The sequence below is a fragment of the Artibeus jamaicensis genome, unplaced genomic scaffold, assembly GCF_021234435.1.
Source record: "Artibeus jamaicensis isolate MK-2021 breed Jamaican fruit bat unplaced genomic scaffold, CSHL_Jam_final contig_465, whole genome shotgun sequence".
Classification (NCBI taxonomy): domain Eukaryota; kingdom Metazoa; phylum Chordata; class Mammalia; order Chiroptera; family Phyllostomidae; genus Artibeus; species Artibeus jamaicensis.
Genome location: NW_026521843.1, coordinates 35,567,338 through 35,588,212, shown reverse-complemented (window position 1 = coordinate 35,588,212; position 20,875 = coordinate 35,567,338). Strand labels below are relative to the sequence as shown.

At 40.2% G+C, this 20,875-nt stretch overlaps 1 protein-coding gene across 1 annotated transcript in view; it reads right to left on the bottom strand.

The window, feature by feature from the left end:
• Positions 1-20,875, bottom strand: part of EML6 (EMAP like 6) — a 231,345-nt gene that overhangs the window by 74,143 nt on the left and 136,327 nt on the right. Inside the window, exons 11-16 of the mRNA XM_053666835.1 lie at positions 19,004-19,171; positions 17,942-18,048; positions 11,755-11,873; positions 9,554-9,740; positions 8,985-9,090; positions 1,572-1,665 (exon numbers count right to left, since the gene is read on the bottom strand). Of these exons, the coding sequence (XP_053522810.1) occupies positions 1,572-1,665; positions 8,985-9,090; positions 9,554-9,740; positions 11,755-11,873; positions 17,942-18,048; positions 19,004-19,171 (781 nt within the window). The remainder of the gene's footprint in view (positions 1-1,571; positions 1,666-8,984; positions 9,091-9,553; positions 9,741-11,754; positions 11,874-17,941; positions 18,049-19,003; positions 19,172-20,875) is intronic.

Sequence of the window (20,875 nt, the reverse complement as noted above, 5' to 3'; positions counted from 1 at the left end):
AAACCTAATATTCTTCCAAAGAATGTTAGCAATCCTGGAAAGTCCTTCTTGGAAACAGCACCGGTAATACTACAAATGCGAAAGTGTTCTCTGACGGCAATCCTGCGGGTGTCCTGACTGGGAATGCGACGTAAGACTTGGGAGCAATTCCAGAAATAAATTATGTTACTTGCATAATGGTGCTAAGTCACTCTGTGTTAATTAAATTAAATGGAGGTGACATGATCTACCACGAATACCAAGTACATATTTACATTACTAAATATCCATTCCTATTAATGCTTCGGCACACAGGTGGTGAGCTCCCGCAGTGGCTGAGCGAGTTCTAGCAGGAAAACTGCATTTCTGTTGCTTCTGAAATGCAGGCATGTGCTTTGCCTGCAATTGCGTGCTAATGCAGATGGTGTGTTATCAGAAATATTAACCTCGAATTCAGTTTATTCGTCTAGGAAGAAAGCGGAGTCCTGACTGAGGCCTGAATCTGATACTGGAGGGGAGTGACACACCAGTGAGGAGGGGCCCAGGGAGAGACCTAAAGAAAGGCCACCGGACAGGCGGACTTATGAGCTGCCATTCGCTGCCGAGAATTCCATCTCAACAGCAGCAATCGGGAAAGTTTCTCTTCTCCCAAGATGGTCAGCTGGAGTCTTCAAGGCCCCATCTGCTCCTTCTCTGAATTTCCAGCAATGGACAGATCTTCATTCACTAAGTCAAAATGCCCAAAACAACTTTTCCCCTCACTTAATATGGTGGAGGGGAATATTAATTTAAAAAGTAAGTATAACACTGGGGTTCAAAGCTCTTCACTTAAAAATGATTTTATATTGTGAAATCAAAAGTTGGTTACTGCAGGGAAGAGCTAGTGGAGAAGTAAACTGATAACAGCCTAGGGCAACATACTGCGTTGCGGGGCCTGGGCTGCCAGCTCCTTTGACCTGTGACCACGGCTGGCAAAGCGCTGCACCCGGCGTCAGTTCCAGTGGAAAGTAATGTTCAGACACTGAGCTGACTCAGCAGGGAGGGAGGCTGGGGGGAGGACAGGTGGTCTATAAACAGCAGTCTAGAAAAGTCTATTTATAAGGTGGGGAGATTAGGGAAACCATTTGCTGGCTCCGAAAGCGTGTGGCAGATGCACGCGTCGGGGGCCTCCTTCCCAGCAGGCCGAGGCCTCGTGACAAATGGCACTCCTGACTCCAGTGACATTGACAATACTTCACCGATGCAAAGACAGTGGGAAAACAAGGGGCAAGGCACAAGCCTGAGGACAGCTGCTTTTCTACTGCCCATAAAAAGCTCTGATAAGAGATACTGCATATATTTCCAAAAATGAAGTGATGAATAACTCCCTGGAAAGGATTTCAGAATGTTCCAATTCCCCAAAACAAACATGAACTGCTCCAGGTCAGGTCTGGCGCCGTGAAATATTGCAACGTGTTTTCACTTGGAAGTTAAGCTTTCTGAGCGAATTTCATTTGAGCTTGAAAATGAAATCTTACCAGATAATGAAAACTATGACCTATACCGAAGCGTGATAATCAGCAGGATGCCAGCAGACCTCGGCAGCTCCTTACCTTGTGGTGGCGATCTTTTCTCCCTTTTTCCAGTCCCAAAATACAATACTGTGAAAATCGTCTAAACCAACTGACACCAGACATTTTCCATCGGCTGCATGAAAACAACACAAACGTCATATGACTCATTTCTTCACTGAAAATCCAAACCATTTTATATACTGTAAAAAGGAACAAGAAATTGACTTTAAGAATATGATACTGGACATATATATTAAAGGGACCTCACTAAAATTAAATCCGTAACTAGTAACAGTTGACCTTCTTAAAGCGTGATAATGGGTTGCTGAATGAAATCACTGAGCCCGCAGTTTAATCCCAGACACAGGTGTAGGGGGAGCCTCTCCGGTTAGTCACCACCACCTTCCCTATTTTGTGACAGACAAGCCTTACGACAGTTACTGAAAGAGCCATTTGGTTCTGTGACTCAGTCTATTTTCAGCTTTAAGAACTGGGTTCTGTTTAACCCTCCAAGAGCATTTAGAAACTAAACATAACTTTAAAAATTCGTTCAAAAGGTGATTTTATAATTTAAAAAAATCTTAATTTCTTAGTTTCCCTATTTCAAATGTTGTGTGATTGTTACAGGACATTTAGAAAATATGAAGAGAGGTAATGTTAAAATCATCCAAATTTCTGGGCATACATTTGGTGTATATCCTGTCAGTGTTTTTCTCTACATAAATGCTTAAAAAAAAGACAAAAACAGGATTATACTGAACATACTATTATCTAATCTTTTTTCATTTGTTTTATGAGCATTTTCCTTTAGTATTAAATATTACTTATAATAATATCAATGGTTACTATAGTTTGATGAGATTGTTTTCTTAAAATTAAAAAATATATATATGTAAAAATAAATTTGAAATCAGAGCAGTGACTTTGCTTTTTCTCTTCCGGGCAGAAGAAGAGCGGGGCCAGCGAGCCGCTCCCCGGCTGCCTCCTCACAAAGCTTCGCAGGACAACCGCAACTCTGGGTCGACTGCACCCGAGCTCACTGCAGGCCAGCGCAGCCTGCTGTCTTCTCTGACTGCAGGGCACTGACACGAGGGTAAAGAAACCCAGGAAGGTAATAAACTGCTTCTCCCCAGTCTACTCAAGGTCTCACATGGCACCATTTCAAAGGCAGGCCTGGGGCAGATGCAAAATTTGGGTTGCCTGGAAAAATGAGGGAAGCCTAGTTAAATTGGAATTTCAAATAAACAAGGATGAATCTCTTAGTGACTGTCCCATATAATATTTATATTTACACTGCAAATTTATACTCTCGTGGGACATATTTATACTGAAAAAAGGATCTGTTTACATGAAATTCAAATTTAATTGGACCTCCTGTTTTTTATTAGCTCACTGAGGCAACCCTCCTCCACACGCTGACCAGTGAGCACCCTCACCTGTACCAGAGACCCCTCCTCCAACCACCCAAACAGTGGTCTGCTTCTTTTCTGGAGGAAGGAGAGTAAGAGAAAGGAAGAGCCTGCTTTAACAGACCAAATCCTCCCCAATCCTTGACTACTACTAAGTATGAGGCAAGGAAAGTCACATTAATCCTTTCAAGCTACTAGGCTATGGTAGTACCAGATGAAGACATTAACACTTTCTTCAAGGGCTAAATCACCACTAGTTGATTATTATAAACAAACGTGTCTTCAAAACAAACGATATGTCCTTATGCATAAATGTTGCTAGGCTTTAAATTGCGCAGGGTCTCTCCTCAGGCGTTTGGGAGGAGGGACCGATAACCACGTCCTGCTCGTCACCAACAACACTGCTTTTCCCGTATCTCTTGGCCTGGTTATGTATCTGTATTAGCACGCCTTTGGATTTGATTTGATTTAATATTTTATTTATTTATTTTTAGAGAGGGGGGAAGGGAAGGAAAAAGAGTGGAAGAGAAACATCAATGTGTGCTTGCCCCCAATGTGTCCCCCTCTGGGGACCTGGCCTACAACCCAGACATGTGCCCTGATGGGGAATCAAACTGTGACCCTTTGCTTCCCAGGCCCATGCTCAATCCACTGAGCTACACCAGCCAGGGCTGGTGATTTTATTTTAATTTGAGTTTTCCGTCTCCCTTTTTAGATTACAAGCTCCTTCATGGCTCACAGTAATATCACGTTTCCTTTGTGACCCTTACACGGAGTTGGTTTTCAAAGAACACCGATGACCCCGGGGCCACTGGAGGGATGGCAGGGTGAAGATGTGGGCGTGGAAGGTTTGAGGGGGAGGAAACGGACGGTCCCATGGCTGTAATTTGTGAACTTGTTTTAATTATGGTACCATTCCTTTCAAAAACACTGCACACACATCCAAGGCCTTTTGTAATATAGTGAATATTAATTCTATGTATTGTATCCCTTTAAATCTTCACAGCTATTTTAATATGTCTTTCTTAGGATACAAGCAGCCACACATTTAAAACGACAGTTTTTAAAGTTTTATCTCTTTTGAAGGGGGCCTCAGGGTAAGCTCATTCTCACGGCTTGTTCACGTTAACATTTCTGCACTGTTGCCCTTGTCCTCACAGCGCCACCACCTTCCTGCCCCTGGAAGAGCATCGTGGCTGGGGACAGCACTGGGAGAAACAGGACAAACCTCAGGGGCCCCGGCACCATCCCTCTTCTCTTGGGTAGCAACTTTCCCTTTTCTATAAAAAATTTTCCTATGAGAGTTTACATTCAATACTATTTTGTGTTAGTTTCTGGTACACAGCACAGTGGTCAGACGACCACACCCTTTACAAAGTGCCCCTCCGATATTCCCAGCACCCACCTGGCACCATGCACGGTCATTTCAGTACTACTGACGCTCTTCCCCATGCTGCGCTTTACATCCCCACGAGCAGTGACTTTTCTGGAATTCTGAAGGTTTACTCTATGTCTGCATACCACAGAGTTTGGAAGTGTAATTTGGCTACCTTTCAGTTTCCTCCCAGCTCTCATTCTTCCCCACAGAGGCTTGACCTTAGCTTTGAAAGTCCATTGTTTCTTGGCCTGTAGGTTTGAGTCTTTATTTTCAGACGTATTTTTGGAGTCTAGGTAATGTTCTTTCAAGTCTTTCCAGTCGTAGTATTCAAAGTACATATTAATTATGGATATTTGTACAAAGTCCAGAAAGAATTCTAAGGCACTTAATGTCAACAGTAAAGGGCAAATTGGAAAGAGAACATTTTTTATTTAGACAATTACAACTTGGTCCCCATATTTGGGGCTCATAAAAAATGCATAGGGTTTTTTTTTCCCCCTCAGGATTGAACACAATGAAATCGAATTAGTGTTAGAGGTGCCCTTGTGGAAACAAGTATTATTCAATGAAGGTTTTAAAAAAATATGAGGACAATATTTAGGTTAGACAATATTTACATGGCCGACACGTTCCCTTTCTAGTCTGGTTTTCTATTCATGTGGAAGCGCCTTCCTGCCTGGAAACACAAAACTGAAGATGGCTGCCTCCCTGGTCAATGAAGATAAACTCACATTAAAGAGTTGCTCAAATAACTGATATAATATAAATTTATTCCTTGTTTATATAATTTAGAGTTCTGGATTATGTTGTAAAAAATGTTTTTTGATTAAAAATGTCTTCCTTTTGTTTGCTTTGGAACAGTGGCAAGAATAGATTAACTTTATGTATAACTGCTGATTTTTTGGTTTAGTTTTCACACCATTTGCCTGCTTTGTATTTCCACAATTTTTTCTCTAAAAGAGACAAATGTACCATCAGTACGTTTCCACCACACCTCCCAAAATGAGCTGACTTGTAGGAGATGGGTGGATGCGGGGCGCTGAGGCACACGGACGGGGCCTCCAGCTAGACGATAACCAAAGTCGGTGCCCTTATCCAGTGGTTAAACAAGGGAATCTAATCACCTCTCTTGGGATTTTGACTTACTTTTCTATTAGTTAGCAAAAGGAAGGTATGTAGTTGCCCCTTTTCAGGTAAAGGTGTAGCTCAGGCTGTTGCTGGATGGGGGCTTTTTTGGGGGGAAGCAGGTTCCATGTGGCAGCATCTGTGCATCACCCTGCCCACTCCTCGTTTATACTGGGGGGTGTCAGGGGCAACTGGAGGCACTGGCTGGGCAGAGGGAGCGGGGAAGTAAGTGAGCACACGGAGTGCCCTGGGCATGACTCTCAGGCCAGAAGTTCACACCCACCCCAGCAGAGGACAGGGGCAGGAGAAGGCAAGAGGACTGAGGGAGCGCTCTCCACCCAGCTGACCCCCAGCCAGGAGACCTGGGCGCTAGTCCGGGTCTGCTGCTGTTTGACCTTGCCCTGGGCCATGCCACTGACCCCTCTGGATCTCATTCTTGGCCTGTAAAGTGGTGCAGGGGTCTGCCCAAGACTACAGTTGTGTTGTTACACAAAGTACTACCAATAAAATTAAAACAGCGGGGCCTCAGCTCCCACCTTCAGCAGGTGCCACAGACACTACAAAGGCCAAGCAGGCCCCACAATTCATCTGCATATAACTATTCAAGAGATACTACTGAAAGTTCTTCCTGAATGGTCCTGAATATTAGTGCAATTTAAAACTATCTTAGAGAATGTACTGTTAAAACTGAAATTATACTTTTAACGCAGAATACATTTCATGTCTGGGGATTTCTTTATTTGTCCAGGAGGAGAATTAGGAGCAGTGACAGAATCAGCTCCTCACCCTCTTCCTAGAGTATCTGGTTTCTCTGCCCTGGCAATGACCTGCAGGGCTGCCTTCCCAGGGAAAGATGTCCAAGTCCACCTCATTTCTTGACCTTTCTTTTATAAAACTACTAAGCCCAGGAGAGATGTGAGTGCTCAGAAATTCAGAGATCAAGTTTCTGGGTACCAGCTTACTAAGTTGTCTCATAGTTAATTGGGTTTATCAAACAATGTTTTCAATCAACATTCCACTAATTCCTTACTCATTTAAGTAACATGAGTTAGTTCTCTCAATTCTTCTTAATTAAAAAAACGAATCAATTCTATGATAAAATCCAATGATTATTAAATTCTATTTTTATTATTCTAAATTTCTTGCTAATCTGTTTATGTGCTAATACACATACATACATTTTTCAGATGAAATCAGTGAGTAGGTGCTATTTTGAGTTCCATTTTTCTTTTACTTAACTTGACACATAGAAATGTGCATGAAATATATATAATCCACATACTTGTTATTTTGAATCGTAGCTTTTATTATATGGTACAAAACTGTTTGCTGGAATTATTGAGTCAATTTTCAATGCTGTCAAAAACATGAATATATTAGATTCTTTATAATCTAGTATACATTTAGATATTACTTTTATTTTTGTATTTTAATGGGTGTCTTACCACTCTTCTAGAGTGTACTTATTAATATTATTTTCATGCTAAGTATACACATGTCTATCTGCCAGCACACTTAGTTTTAGGAAAAGGGCAGTTTGGCTCTTGAGTAGTAGAACTATGAAAAATGGAGAAGAAATGTATTCATATTTCTTCAAATATGGAATAGAGCCATATTTGACCTCAAATTAGGGCTTCTGTTTGGATTCCCTGCTTTATCAAGGACTCATGGCACACTCGCTATAAAATGCATGTCCGTCAAAGCTGTGGAAGTTTAGCATTTTGAATTCACTGTTCCTTGGGTGTGTTATATGACCTTTCGGCCAGCTGGTGGTATGTCCCTCATGCCTCCTCAACCCCACATGCCCTCCAGTGCAGCGTGTACTCTACTTAGCTTGATTACTACTAATTCCAATAACCACAGAAAGCATAACTGCAACAGTGACTTAACATCTCGGATTTGTAATTGAGAGTATGTGAGAATGTATATGCCATTAAAAAGATCACTAGCCCTTTTGGGGGTGCAGAGCAACATTGTATTTCTCTCCTCTTTCTCCTAAAGATAAATAAATTATTAAGACCAAACTGTACCATGTTACTGGTTAGAGAACAAAAGATAACGGTCACTCAAACATGATGAAAATGTGAAGTTCTAATAGTAATTAAGTGAAACTTTGTTAGTTCATTTGTTCATTCACAAGGCTTTCTGAGTAGCTTCTGTGTCCACAGCTCTGTATGTGCAGAGGCAAACAGAGGAGCTCTGGCCCCAGCAGCTTACTGTCTGTGACGGGCATGGGGGTTGTTGACGCACTGCTCCACTGCACCGTGGGCTGTGAGGGGTCCCGCAGAGCAGTGACAATGGGTAAAGAGATGCAGGAGAAGGGACACATTTTCTCTCCCTGGGAGAATGGAGGAGAACACTTTCAGCTGGGTCTGATAGGATGGGAGGACTTGAACAGACACATGGTGACAGCATGAGCAAAGGACACAGGCAAAAAGGAAAAGAGTGCATTCGGTGCCACTGCCAGGTGCACGGAATGGGGCATGAACGGGTCGGTGGGCGAAAACACTGCAAAGGAAGGCCCGCCAGGTCACGGAAGGCCACAGATGTGCAGCCAAGTAAGCAGCTCCAACTCTGACCATCAGGGCAGTCCCTGTGGTGGGATGTACCTGTGCTTCCAGGAGACCCCTGAAGTGTGTGGGATGGACTGGAGGAAGTGCAGGTAGAATCAGAGACCAGCAGTACTACTGTGGCACAGATGAGAAAGAGCGAGGGTTTGAACAAGGAGAGCAGAGAGGAGGGACACATGAGAGACTGGGCTGTGCAGTCGTGGAATTTAATGATCAATATTATATGTATTGCACATAGTGAACATTTAATGGAATTTGGCAGAAGGAAATTATAAAATCAGTTTTCTATAGAAAAGTTAAGAATTTTTTTCTACTGATCTATTTTCTACTATTGGGTTTATCAAACATCTCTAGGTAAAAACACCTTTTGTGATAGGTCCTGGGTCTCTAATTGTAGCTTAAGGAAATGGCCTCACTCTAAAGAAAATTACATCCGTCAGTCAGTATTTTTATTGTACTGTGTTCAAATTTTAAATTAAAAAAAAATGGAACCTTCAGTTCTAGTTTCCAGAATGAAATTGATGTCAAAACCCCAGTGTTGGGAAGTGGCCCTTTGCAGAGAACTTGCAGCCCTCACTCTGGTTCTTCAGCATTTAAACTGCAAGTGCTGGGCTCCCAGTTACTTGGAGAGTTCAAATTGATGGTCTGAATCACTGCCAGACATTTGCAACTGAGTCTTTCAGCAGCAACAGCTGCTCTGGATTTCAAACCACTCAAGCAAACGCAGAACACAGTGCGAGCTCAGGGTAATGAATGACTCGGGAGAGGGGAAATGAGGCAGACAAGGAGAGGATGTGCAGTCTAGAGGCGACATTTCTTTATGAGGTATTAACATATCTGATTTCCAGTCTAAGACTGGGGAGCTGACACTCAAACAAATCTCAACTAAACAGGAGGAAGTTAGAAAGAGGGGAAAAACCTCGAGTAAATGCAGAACTGTTTGTCAATGACTAGTGGAAAACAGGCTCACCTGAAAAGTCGAGCGCGCACACTCCTCTCTGATGCTGTCCTTTCAGGAGTGACAGACATTTCAGAGTCTGCGTGTCCCACACATGAATGGCAGCATCTCTTCCAATCTTAAATAAAAGGATGGGGGTACTAATTACTTACAAGTTACAGCAAGAGTAATTTTGTTCTTTAGAGTCAAATGCTGCTCAGAAATTTTAAAAAACACACATCTGAGGAGTAGGAAGACCCTCAGAAGTCATCTGGGCCAACGCCATTATTTTCCACATAAGGAAACTGAGGCATGAGGAGTCCAAGAAGACTGTTATGGCATCAAGTTGGGTGGGTGCATGGCTTCTAGTTAAGTGACTTTTCAAACGCTAATTCTACTGTCCAGTGTCATTCATTTCTGTCAGGTAGTTCTACCTTTCTCTTCTCAACTCCAGGCAAAATGCCACTTGTTGGTCAAGGAAGTCATTTTGTGTTGTCATGTACTATCATCTGAGTTCTTTAACCCGTATCAGTTACTTATGTAAAGTGGATTCAAAATTAAACCGTTTGGCTAGGCCCCCATCTTAGAGGAGAGATGCACACCTGCCCAGTGGCCACGTAGTCCTTCACCGGATGGATGGTCAGGCTGAGGATGTCGTCATCATGCCCCAGGTACAGCCTCTGGGAGTGCTGCTGCCTGTTGTACACGACAGCGACTGCGGCGATGTGGTAGACCACCTCTCCGGCTTGCGTGTAGAACAGGTTGTTCCTGCAGTCGTAGCCTCTGTAACTGAAGCACAGGTCCAAGAAACGCACAGCATTTGAACCTTCAGTGAATGAACAGAGCAGGAGCTGCCAGAAGGCAATGCTAGTGCATGGACACGTGCATCTAGAAACCCCAGTACCTTTACTGCTGCTTAACTTCAGTGGAGGAGTGAAGACTTCTGAGGGCCTGTGACAACTTTTTGAGGGGAAAATGGGCACTGATCATTTTAACGGAATCTGTTTCCAGATCCTCAGCTGCTGTATGTGCTCCTTCTTAAAAATGACCGGTCTGAGAACACCCTGTGGTAAGGTGTAGGTTTTCCTCTACCACCTCCCCTGTCACAATCACCTTCCTCCCACTTCACGAAGTCACTCCTCTCGCCCATCTGGAATCTTACGATGGTGTATTATTACCCTGGAATGTCCAACCTTCCAGGGACATGGAAGCAAAGGGTCAATTCACAATACAAGAGTGGATGTTGAAAGTGAACACCACCAATGACTGGGTGAGAAGTGCTTTTGCAAGTCAAGTGATTTCCAATTTTTGGCTTTTAACAAAATTAAGAGAGATTTAATCGGATCACTAGACTACATCTTGTGTGATATATCAAAATCATGCTATGTATTTTTGACCTACAACTCAAGAGTAATATAAAAAATTGAGTAATGTAGCTATGATTAAAATGCTTCTATTTACACTGACTTATTTATGCAAACAAGCTTTCTCAATGCTTATATATCTTAAGAAATAAAAAATGGGAATAGATTTAAAGCTAAACTCTGTCATACCTTACCACTAAGTGTGCATATACATATGACTATATGTCTGAAGTCACTGAAAAATTTCATCTCATCAAAAGCTTTTCCAATAAAATTTTTATGTTTAATAACTGTTTATCAGAATTTGTACTATATTTAGATTGCTTTGGTCAGCTATGTACTACTAATAGTTGTTACAATAATTCAATCTAGATAAAAATTGTTAACATTTAGAGCAGCACTGTGCAATAGAAATATTAAGTGAGCCACATATGTAATTTAAAATTTTCTAATGGCCGGGGTAAAAAGGTAAAAATAGATGGAATTTTGAAAATGTTTAACCTAATGTTTCTAAAACATTATCATGTCTACATGTAACCATATAAAACATTTTAATGAAAAAATAGTACATTTTTTTCATCCCAAATCTTTGACCTGGTGTGTGTTTTACACACACGGCACATCTTAGCCCAAACCAGCCACATCTTAAGTGGGCAGTGGATAGGTACCACCCTGGACAGCGGAGAGGATCACAAGGTTACTGGGAACACAATTTACATTGAACCTGTAGACATTTCTGAACCTGTAGCAGAAGAAATGATAGAGTCATCAATAACAGACTTTCAATCATAAAAAAATACTACACCAGGGTAAAATTCTATGGGTGAAGTAAAATAAAAATGAGTTCAAGAAGAAATATGAGTGATGCAAAGTTTCCTACTTTTACAGAAGCACTTGTTCACATATTTCTTAAATCGATGATGGTGGGATTCAAACATCTATGGCATTTAGGTCCCACTGCTTCCATTTAAATGGTGATGTATTTATAAAATGCTAGATATTATATTCTTCACAACCATTTACACTTTCGCTGAATACTTTTAGGTTTCAACTTAAAGTTTGGAAGGCCATATGTAATTCTCAAAATCTGAAATGATTTGAGGCACATGTTATTTGAAGAAAACCTTGTCTTGTTGGAGCCCAGCACAATAGAGCAGCAGCTACGGGGGTAAAGGAAGCAGTGGTGGTGGAGAGAGTACAGTGAAGTAACCATGAGCTGGGGTAGTGCACGCACCACGGAAGTGCAGAAAGTATGAAAACATCGAGGTGCACACACTGTGATGGCCAGGGGACACCGGCTGAGAAAACCGGGCACAGAATGACGGCGAAGATCCTAACCACAGGTCCGTGCAAACGGGAGAGAGGAGCCAGCTGAGTGGGAAAGCGCAGGGAAGGGGCACCTCCTCAACCCAGCAATGTGGCTGGGGCAGGCCACCCACCCGTGTACGAACTGGAGTTTCAAGCTGTCCTCAGGAGCCTTTTCTCGTTTGAGGAAGGGCACTGCGTGGTTTTTCTCTTTACTTTGTTGCTTTAGCTGAGGTAGATCTTCTTTGTAAACCTGAAAACATAACAGATATATTTAATTGAGACTATATTCAAGGTTTTAGAAACAAGATCTTGACATTGTCAGGGAATCTTTAATCATAAAAAATCATGTTTTGAGAACACAAGGCTAAAAAATGGTCACAAGAGACAAAGAAGGGCATCATGTAATGATAAAGGGGTCATTTGTACAAGATATAACAATTGTAAATATTTATGCCCCCAACATCAGAGCACCTAAATCTATAAAGTACATACTAAGAGAACTAAAAGGAGAAATAAATATTAATACAGTAATAGTTGGGGCTGTAATATCCCGCTCTCAACAGCCAGGCAGAGAATCAATAATGAAACAGGAGATTTGAACACCAGAAATCAAATGATCTAACAAACATATACGAGAGGGGAACCAAAATTCTAGAATTAGCTTCTGCAAGGTGGCCCCCCCATAGTACGGGCTTCCCCCACTAGGTGAGTGTTCTAGGAACCCATCTGTATCAGTGTACCACCAGCTGGCATTGTTGTGAGAGGCTGCGTTCAGCTTCAGAGAATTTTTCTGAAGCCTTTCAACACATTTGCCCATTTCCTGATGGGTGATTTATGAGTGCACCTGCCCGCACCACTCTGAGTGTTCAGCAGTTTTGACCAAAAACAGCATGACCCCTGTGCTCCACTCCCCCCTTCACCCGATCTCACTTCAAGCAACTTTTTCTTTGTTTCCCCAGGTGAAAAAAAGTTCTTAAAGAGAACCGTTTTGCTGATGTAGAAGAGATGAAACAAAAAATGGCAGAAGCACAAAAAGGCATCAAAATTGACAAGTTCAAAACTGTATTGAGTAGTGGAAAAAAAGGTCTCAATAGGTGTATTGCATCAAATGGAGAGTACTTTGAAGGTGACTGAAGTTTAAACATGTAAGAACACACAATTTTTTATAAATAAATTCTGGGTTTTTTGGTTCCTCTCTTATATAGAACATTCCGTACAACAACCACAGAATACACAGATCTTCTCAAGTGCACATGAAACATTTTCCAGGACAGTTCATATGTCAGAGAACAAAACTAGTCTCAACAACACAACAAAGAAAGAACACTTCAGGCCAATATCGCTGATGAACATAGATGCTAAAATCCTCAACAAAATATTGGCAAATCACATCCAACAATATATCAATAAGATCATACACCATGACCAAGTGGGATTCATCCCAGGGATGCAAGGATGGTTCAATATTCACAAATCAGTAAATGTAATACATCACATAAACAAAAGCAAAGAAAAAAACATGATCATATAAATAGACATGGAAAAAGCTTTTGGTAAGGTATAACACCCATTTATGATAAAAACACTCAGCAAAATGGGAATAGAGGGAGCATTCCTCAATATCATAAAGGCCATTTATGAGAGACCTACAACCAACATCATACTCAACGGGCAAAAACTAAAAGCTTTTCCACTAAGATCAGGGACACGACAAGGTTGTCCACTCTTACCACTCCTATTCAATATAGTATTGGAAGTTTTAGCCACAGTGATCAGGCAAGAAAAAGAAATAAAAGGCATTCAAATCAGAAAGGAAGAAACAAAATTGTCACTGTTTGCAGATGACATGATAGTGTACATGGAAAATCCTATAGATTCTACCCAAAAACTGCTTGAACTAATTAATGAATTTGGCAAAACAGCGGGTTACAAAGTCAATATCCAGAAATCAAAGGCATTTCTGTATACCAACAACGAAACAGCAGAAGCAGAAATCAAGAAAAAAATCCCATTTGATATAGCAAAAACAAAAATAAAATACCTGGGAATAAACCTAACCAAGGAGGTAAAAGACCTGTATGCAGAAAACTACACAACACTGAAGAAAGAAATCAGGGAAGACACAAACAAATGGAAACATATACCTTGTTCATGGATTGGAAGAATTAACATCATCAAAATGTCAATACTACCCAAAGCAATTTATAGATTCAATGCAATACCTATTAAAGTACCAATGGCATATTTCACAGACATAGAACAAACACTTATATGGAACCATAAACGACCCGGAATAGCAGCTGCACTTTTGAGAAAGAAGAACAAAGTAGGAGGAATCACAATACCTGATATCAAACTGTATTATAAGGCCATTGTAATCAAAACAGCCTGGTACTGGCATAAAAACAGGCACATAGACCAATGGAACAGAATGGAGAGCCCAGAAATAAACCCAACTCTCTACAGTCCATTAATATTCGACAAAGGGGGCGGTAACATAAAATGGAGTAAAGATAGCCTCTTCAACAAATGGTGTTGGGAGAACTGGACAGCTACGCGCAAAAATATGAAACTTGAGCACAAACTTACACCATACACCAAAATAAATTCAAGGTGGATAAAAGACTTAAATATAAGCCGTGAAACCATTAAAGTCCTAGAGGAGAACATAGGCAGGAAAATCGCAGATATTTCGCACAGCAGCATATTTACTGATATGTCCCCTAGAGCAAGGAATATAAAGGAAAGAATAAACAAATGGGATCTCATCAAAATAAAAAGCTTCTGCATGGCTAAAGAAAACAGTATTAAATTAGCAAGACAACCAACTGTATGGGAAAATATATTTACCAATGATACCTCAGACAAAGGTTTAATCTCCAAAATATACAAAGAACTTACACGACTCCACTCTAAGAAGACAAATAACCCAATTAAAAAATGCGAAAAGGACTTGAACAAACACTTCTCCAAGTAGGACATACAGAGGATCCAGAGACACATGAAAAGATGCTCAGTATCACTAGCCATCAGAGAGATGTAAATAAAAACCACAATGAGATACCACTTTACACCAGTCAGGATGGCTATCATAAACAAAGCAACAAACAACAAATGTTAGAGAGGTTGTGGGGAAAAGGGGACCCTAGTTTACTGTTGGTGGGAGTGCAGACTGGTATAACCATTATGGAAAACAGTATGGAATTTTCTCAGAAAAATAAAAATCGACCTGCCTTTTGACCCAGCAATTCCACTGCTGGGATTATATCCTAAGAATCCTAAAACATCAATTTCAAAGAACCTATGCACCACAATGTTCATAGCAGCACAATTTACAATAGCCAAGAGTTGGAAGCAACCTAGGTACCCATCAATAAACGAATGGATCAAAAAATTGTGGTACATATACACAATGGATTTCTATGCAGCAGAGAGAAAGAAGGAGCTCCTACCCTTTGCAACAACATGGATGGAACTGGAAAGCATTATGTTGAGTGAAATAGGCCAGGTGATGAAAGACAAATACCATATGATCTCACCTTTAACAGGAAGCTAAACAATAAAACAAACAAGCAAGCAGAATAAAAACAAAGACACTGTAATAGAGAACAAGGGGACAGTGACCAGAGGGGAGAGGGGAGGGAATTTAAGGGGAAAAAGGGGGATTTGGAGGAACAAGTATGAAGGACACAAGGACAAAAACTAAGGGGGGTGAAAATGGGAGGGAGGTGGGGAGCACGGGGTGGGGTGGGATGGGAGAAATAGAAAACTGTACTTGAAAAATAACTAAATAAAATTTAAACAAACAAACAAAAAAAACACAAAACCAGTCTCAACTAATTCAAGTGGAAATTATATCAGGTATCTTTTCCAACTATTATGGTATGAAAGGATAAACAACCTAACATCAAACCTCAAGGAACTAGAAAAAGAAGAATAAACTAAGCCCAAAATTAGTAGAGGAAAAGAAATAATAAAAAGATTAGAACAGAAGTAAATGAAATAGAGACCAGGAAAACAATAGAAAAGATTAACAAAACTAAAAGTTGGTTCTCTGAAAAGATAAAATTTAGAACACCAGACCTGAGGTCAAATTTTACTCTCTTCTAATGAACAAAACTAACAAAAGGTATCTTTTAAATTATTGGGGGTTAAAATAATTTTTTTCTTAATTTGCTATTATGTTTTTTAAGTCATTTATATCCAGAAAAATATGGCATTAGTTCTCTAGTAAATAATAAATTATCAAAGGTATCAATAAAATATAAATACAATTTTTCTTTTAAAGCAAAAATAATCTCCTGATGATTCTGACATTTGCAAAAGGTGGACCTCAAGTGTCCACATTTGGAATCATTTTCTTTGCAAGGCCTCACGCATCCTGACAGTCAGACTGAGCTACAGAGTAAAAAGGTCCCAGTCCAACTCAGGACCTAAAATATGTTGCTGACTAACACTTCCTACAATTTAAAGTTAAAGGTACAAAAAAATCAATCTTTCATCTACCATGTACTTAAGCCCTACTACCAAGTAATATCAATTTAACTAACATATTGAAAATTAAATGCCATCTATAATTTCTCATATTCATAAAAGGAAAGTGTTCATTTGATGAAACTACATTACTAAAAATATGAAATATTGTTTAAAAGTCCCTGTTTACATTTGACTGAAAACTTTTTTTTAGAAAAGAAAGTCAGAAGATTTTCCATTGCTCTTCTATTACAGGTACAATTAACTAAGCTTTTAAAATCTGAAGATAACTATTCATCTCAATTCATGATGCGTTTGCCAGCACAGCAGCTGCTTCAGAGCACTGAATTCTAGTCCTGGAATTTCTGCTGCTTATTTGAACAGTCACAACCTCTACGGGCCTCAGATCCCCACCTTGCAGAGGGAATAAAAATCCCCACTGAGGGATACGTTAGGAAAATTGTGAATGTAAATCGAATAATATAGGTGAAAACTTTGGAAAGCAAGATGTCAGGGAGAATATATAAACCCTAGGCACAGGTTTTAATACAATTACGACATTGCATTCTTTTACTAGCATCATTTTCTTAAATACAAACTTCCCAACTAGAGAAAAACATTTTTTTTTTCCTTCCAGATCTTACATTCATTTTGCTTAAATTCCATTCCTCCTTGATATCAAGGCACAATATTGTATAGTGTTTGTGTGGTATTTCCACCTTAATAATATCTTTTCAAAGCCTTATCTCTAGTAGTTTTATCGCATAACGCATTGCATCAATACACAAACTGATGCAGTCTTGTAGTTCAACCGAGGCATCGGTTGAATGGCATTTTTACTGATAAAATTCTTCAAACACCGAATCAATTGGTGATATTTATGAGCTAAAAAAAAATATCATCTGAAAATCAGTAAATTCAGTGCCTGTGTAGAGGCAAAGCCCAGCAGTACATAAAATGTGCGCTTTGGAGAGAAGCCCAGATCTGCATTCTTAGACAGCCGATGCAGAAGTGGGCAAGTTAGTTGCCCTCCCAGGGTTATCGTGGGGTTGAATTTGATGTATGTAAATCACAGGATCTGGCCCCATGGAAACACTCAATGCATGGCAGCTGTCGCAGGCCTGTATAGTAGGTCTCCATGGGCACTACTGACAGCTGCTGTGTCTGAAACCTGAAATCTCACTCAACGTTCATGGACAGGATCTGCTTCACGTACCTTTGTTAAATGTCAAGGAAGAAAACAGAACCCCTGTAGTTATTGTGATACAAGGTGATATGTGTTCAATTCCCCTGAGGATTGATCTGTTTAACATTAAAATAAAATGTCTACTTTCAAGATATTAGGACCCAATTTGGATATAATTGCCCAACTTTTATACTGGACATAATTTCTGACTGGAGAGAGAATGTGCATTATATTTGGCCTTTTTACTTTAATTACATGGATGGATAATGGTCTCCATAAGTTACGAAACTACCATGGCTCCAGGATGACCTATTCTGTAAAGAAAAAATATGATTTAATGATCTTCTAAGAGAATATAAAGTCTAGTAGGTTACATGCACATTTTTTTCTTCAAAAAATATCTTAAAGTTTTAGGTGCTAGGGAGGCAAAAACCCCCAAATGTCATTCAGTTTTGAAACTGTCACTCCTTTCCACTTAAAAATATTTTAAAAAATATGATTAGGTAAATGCTATATTTTTAACCTGTATTTAAAGACAAGAAGTGTGCTTTTTGTCCTGATTCTATTCTGCCTAAGTGCCAGCCATTTTTAGTCAGTGTCCAAATCCAGTGAGAGTTTTAGTTATGAGACCTTTGTTCTGAGGCTGCCTGTTTACTGACCTGGCGATCATAATTGATTTGAGTTTCTTGTTCAATATCGGAGTCCAACTCCGGCACGTCGGATAAATCTGAATCAGATTCTTCACTGTAGGAATCAGTGCCTCCTTCTGTAGAAACACAACCCACAGGAATTGAGCAAACATCCTGAGACTCTAAAGAGCTAAAAATTTTAATTTCAATATTTCCTTTTTTCTGACTTCAAAGAAAATAAAAATAACCACCCCAGTTATCATTCAGAGTAAATCCTTAAACCATCTTTTTCTTTTCTCTTTTGGTTAAGTTCAGCATACCCTTCCCCCCTCCAGGGGCACTGACACACTAGAACAATGCTCCCCCCGCCATTTCCACACTTCTATTACATCACAGACCTTTGAGTTTTAAGTCTTGTCTTGGAAAGGGTGGGGGGGGGAGCAGGTTTTACCAAGGACAGAGCTGGTACAAAAGGAAATTCAACCACTTATTTCAGTGGAGACCCTCTGTAGCCTGTTAACATGCCCACTGGGTGTTAGTAATTGCCATGGTCAAGGTTGCTGCAGAACCCCTCTCAATAAAAACCTTTCCTCACTTAGGTTTTCATTTTATTACTTCATCACTCCTGTTGAAATCCCAATAAATAAAAAGACTACACATCCATTGAACTGGAATACATGGGCCCACATTGTGGACCACTCTTTGAAATGGCTCCATTCTGGAGGCAACTTCTATTCCAAAGGTTACCCTGTCACCCCACAGCCTGACTGAGCAGACCCTCCATCCATCACAATTGTTCTAAGGAGGCTGAAATGTCTGCATTCATGTTATCTTCAGAGGTTACTTCACATAAACCTTAGACTTTCAACTTGCATTTGGTATAAGTAAGATTCTTTGAAGGAAATTAACTAATGGACCCATATTCATCTCCAAAGCATTTCCTGTTCTTTTTTTTTCAACTTGAAAATGTATTACAGGAATGACTTTTTCAAAATTGCTTTAACTCTTTACCTCCAGAAAAGAGGTTAGAACATTCTTTGAAACTCTCATTGGAAAATAAACCGATGTTGAAAAAAATGTTGCTGGCTTTACCCTGGGGTGCGGTTTCCAGCAGGCCATTGCTGACTCCTTCCGGAATAAACCTCCACTGGAACATGGAGTGGTCGGCCCCTCCGGTGCTCACCACCCACTGGAAGTCATGAGACCAGCGGACATTCGTGACATGTGCAGAGTGGCCCACGTACTTTCTAAATTTGGCTCCTGAAGATATTTTTTAAGAAAATTAATTATACAAAACATAAAATTTATTGCTTAGAAAATTACATTCTATTCATGTTGAAGGGAAAAATCTTTGAACATATTACAAAATAATCTACAGTATTATACATCATAACAAATAAGCAAATGCCCCCCCCCCAAATATTGCAATTATCCCTGTATGGATTAAGCTAAAAATGAGTCTTAAGCAATAATGCATGTGGCTCAACTGGTTGGGTATAAAAGCAAAAGGCCACTGGTTTGATTCCTGGTCAGGGCACATGCCTGAGTTGTGGGTTCAGTCCCCAGCTGGGTACTGTACAAGAAGTAACCAGTCAATGTTTTCCTCTCACACTGATATTTCTCTCCTCTCTTTCTCCCTCCATTTCCCTCTTTCTGTAAATAAATAAATAAATAAATAAATAAATAAATAAAATCTTTAAAAATGGGTCTTAAGCCCTGTACCTAAAGACACATCCAAACCTGTTCCAAATAATGCCTACTGCTGCATGATTCTGAAAATGAATGCTAAAAAATGAATATCTTATATATTCTCATTTAAATGCTAGATAAAAGGGGCAGTCCTCGCGATTGGGAAACAGAAAATAATTCTGTTGGAAAAAGTCAAATTACTGTTTGGGGTCATGTAGATGTACATTTGGAAGAATAACGTTTTTTTCTCTGAAATTGATTGCTTCACTCAGTAAACATCCCCAGGTAGTGAATTCAATAGAATACCTAGTTTGAACTTATACCTGTGGCTGAACTACTGCGGTGAAGTCTCCAGGGCACTGTCGGTAGCCAACAGCATAAAGGCACTCGTGGAAACAGGAGAGTCCACCTTATCTGGTGGAGATCTGATACTCCGAAGACTATGGGAGATTTCAGGGAGCCAACAAGCACCCATCTCTCCTTCAGAAATACTTCTACCTTTTACAGTCCCTCTTTGGGGGAAAAGGTCATCTGTTTCAAGTATCGCATTTAAATATTAAATACTCACTAGAGCCCTGGCTGGTCTGGTTCCATGGATTGAGTGCTGGCCTGCGAACCAAAGGGTTGCTGGTTTGATTCCTAGTCAGGGCACGTGCCTGGGTTGCAGGCCAGGTCCCCAGTTGGGAGAGCATGAGAGGCAACCACACATTGATGTTTCTCTCCCTCTCTTTGTTCCTCCCTTCCCCTCACTTTTCTAAAAGTAAAGTTTAAAATCTTTTAAAAATTAATAATAAATAAATAAATGCCCACTAGAGAGGTAAGGATTTAGATATAAATGAAGGTGAAAATGATGGCTACATGTCCCTTTCCTGAGAGCGGGTTCTAACCAGGCGAGGTCCTATTACATTAGGGCCTCCAAAAGAAACAGGCTAGGGGGACGCTGCCAAAGAGGGACAGGAAGGCTACGGAGCTCAAAAGCAGCCTTACCTATCTCAGAGAGTTGCCTAAACCAGTTTTGGTAATTCTATAACGTCAAACAGATTCCAACTAAGCTCAGTTGGAAATGCTGGCCGATGATAATTCAATAATTAGGAAGCAAAGTCTATTCTTTCTTTGTCTCTATAGATCTTGTTCGGCTATCCTTTGCTGCCCTGACCTTTATACCCTCCTCAGGGATCATTTAACCTATCTCTTTGCAGTGGCTCAAAAATATGCCCACAATTAAAAAAGCAAAAGCCAAACTCACAGAAACAGTAGGTTTGTAGTTAACTACAG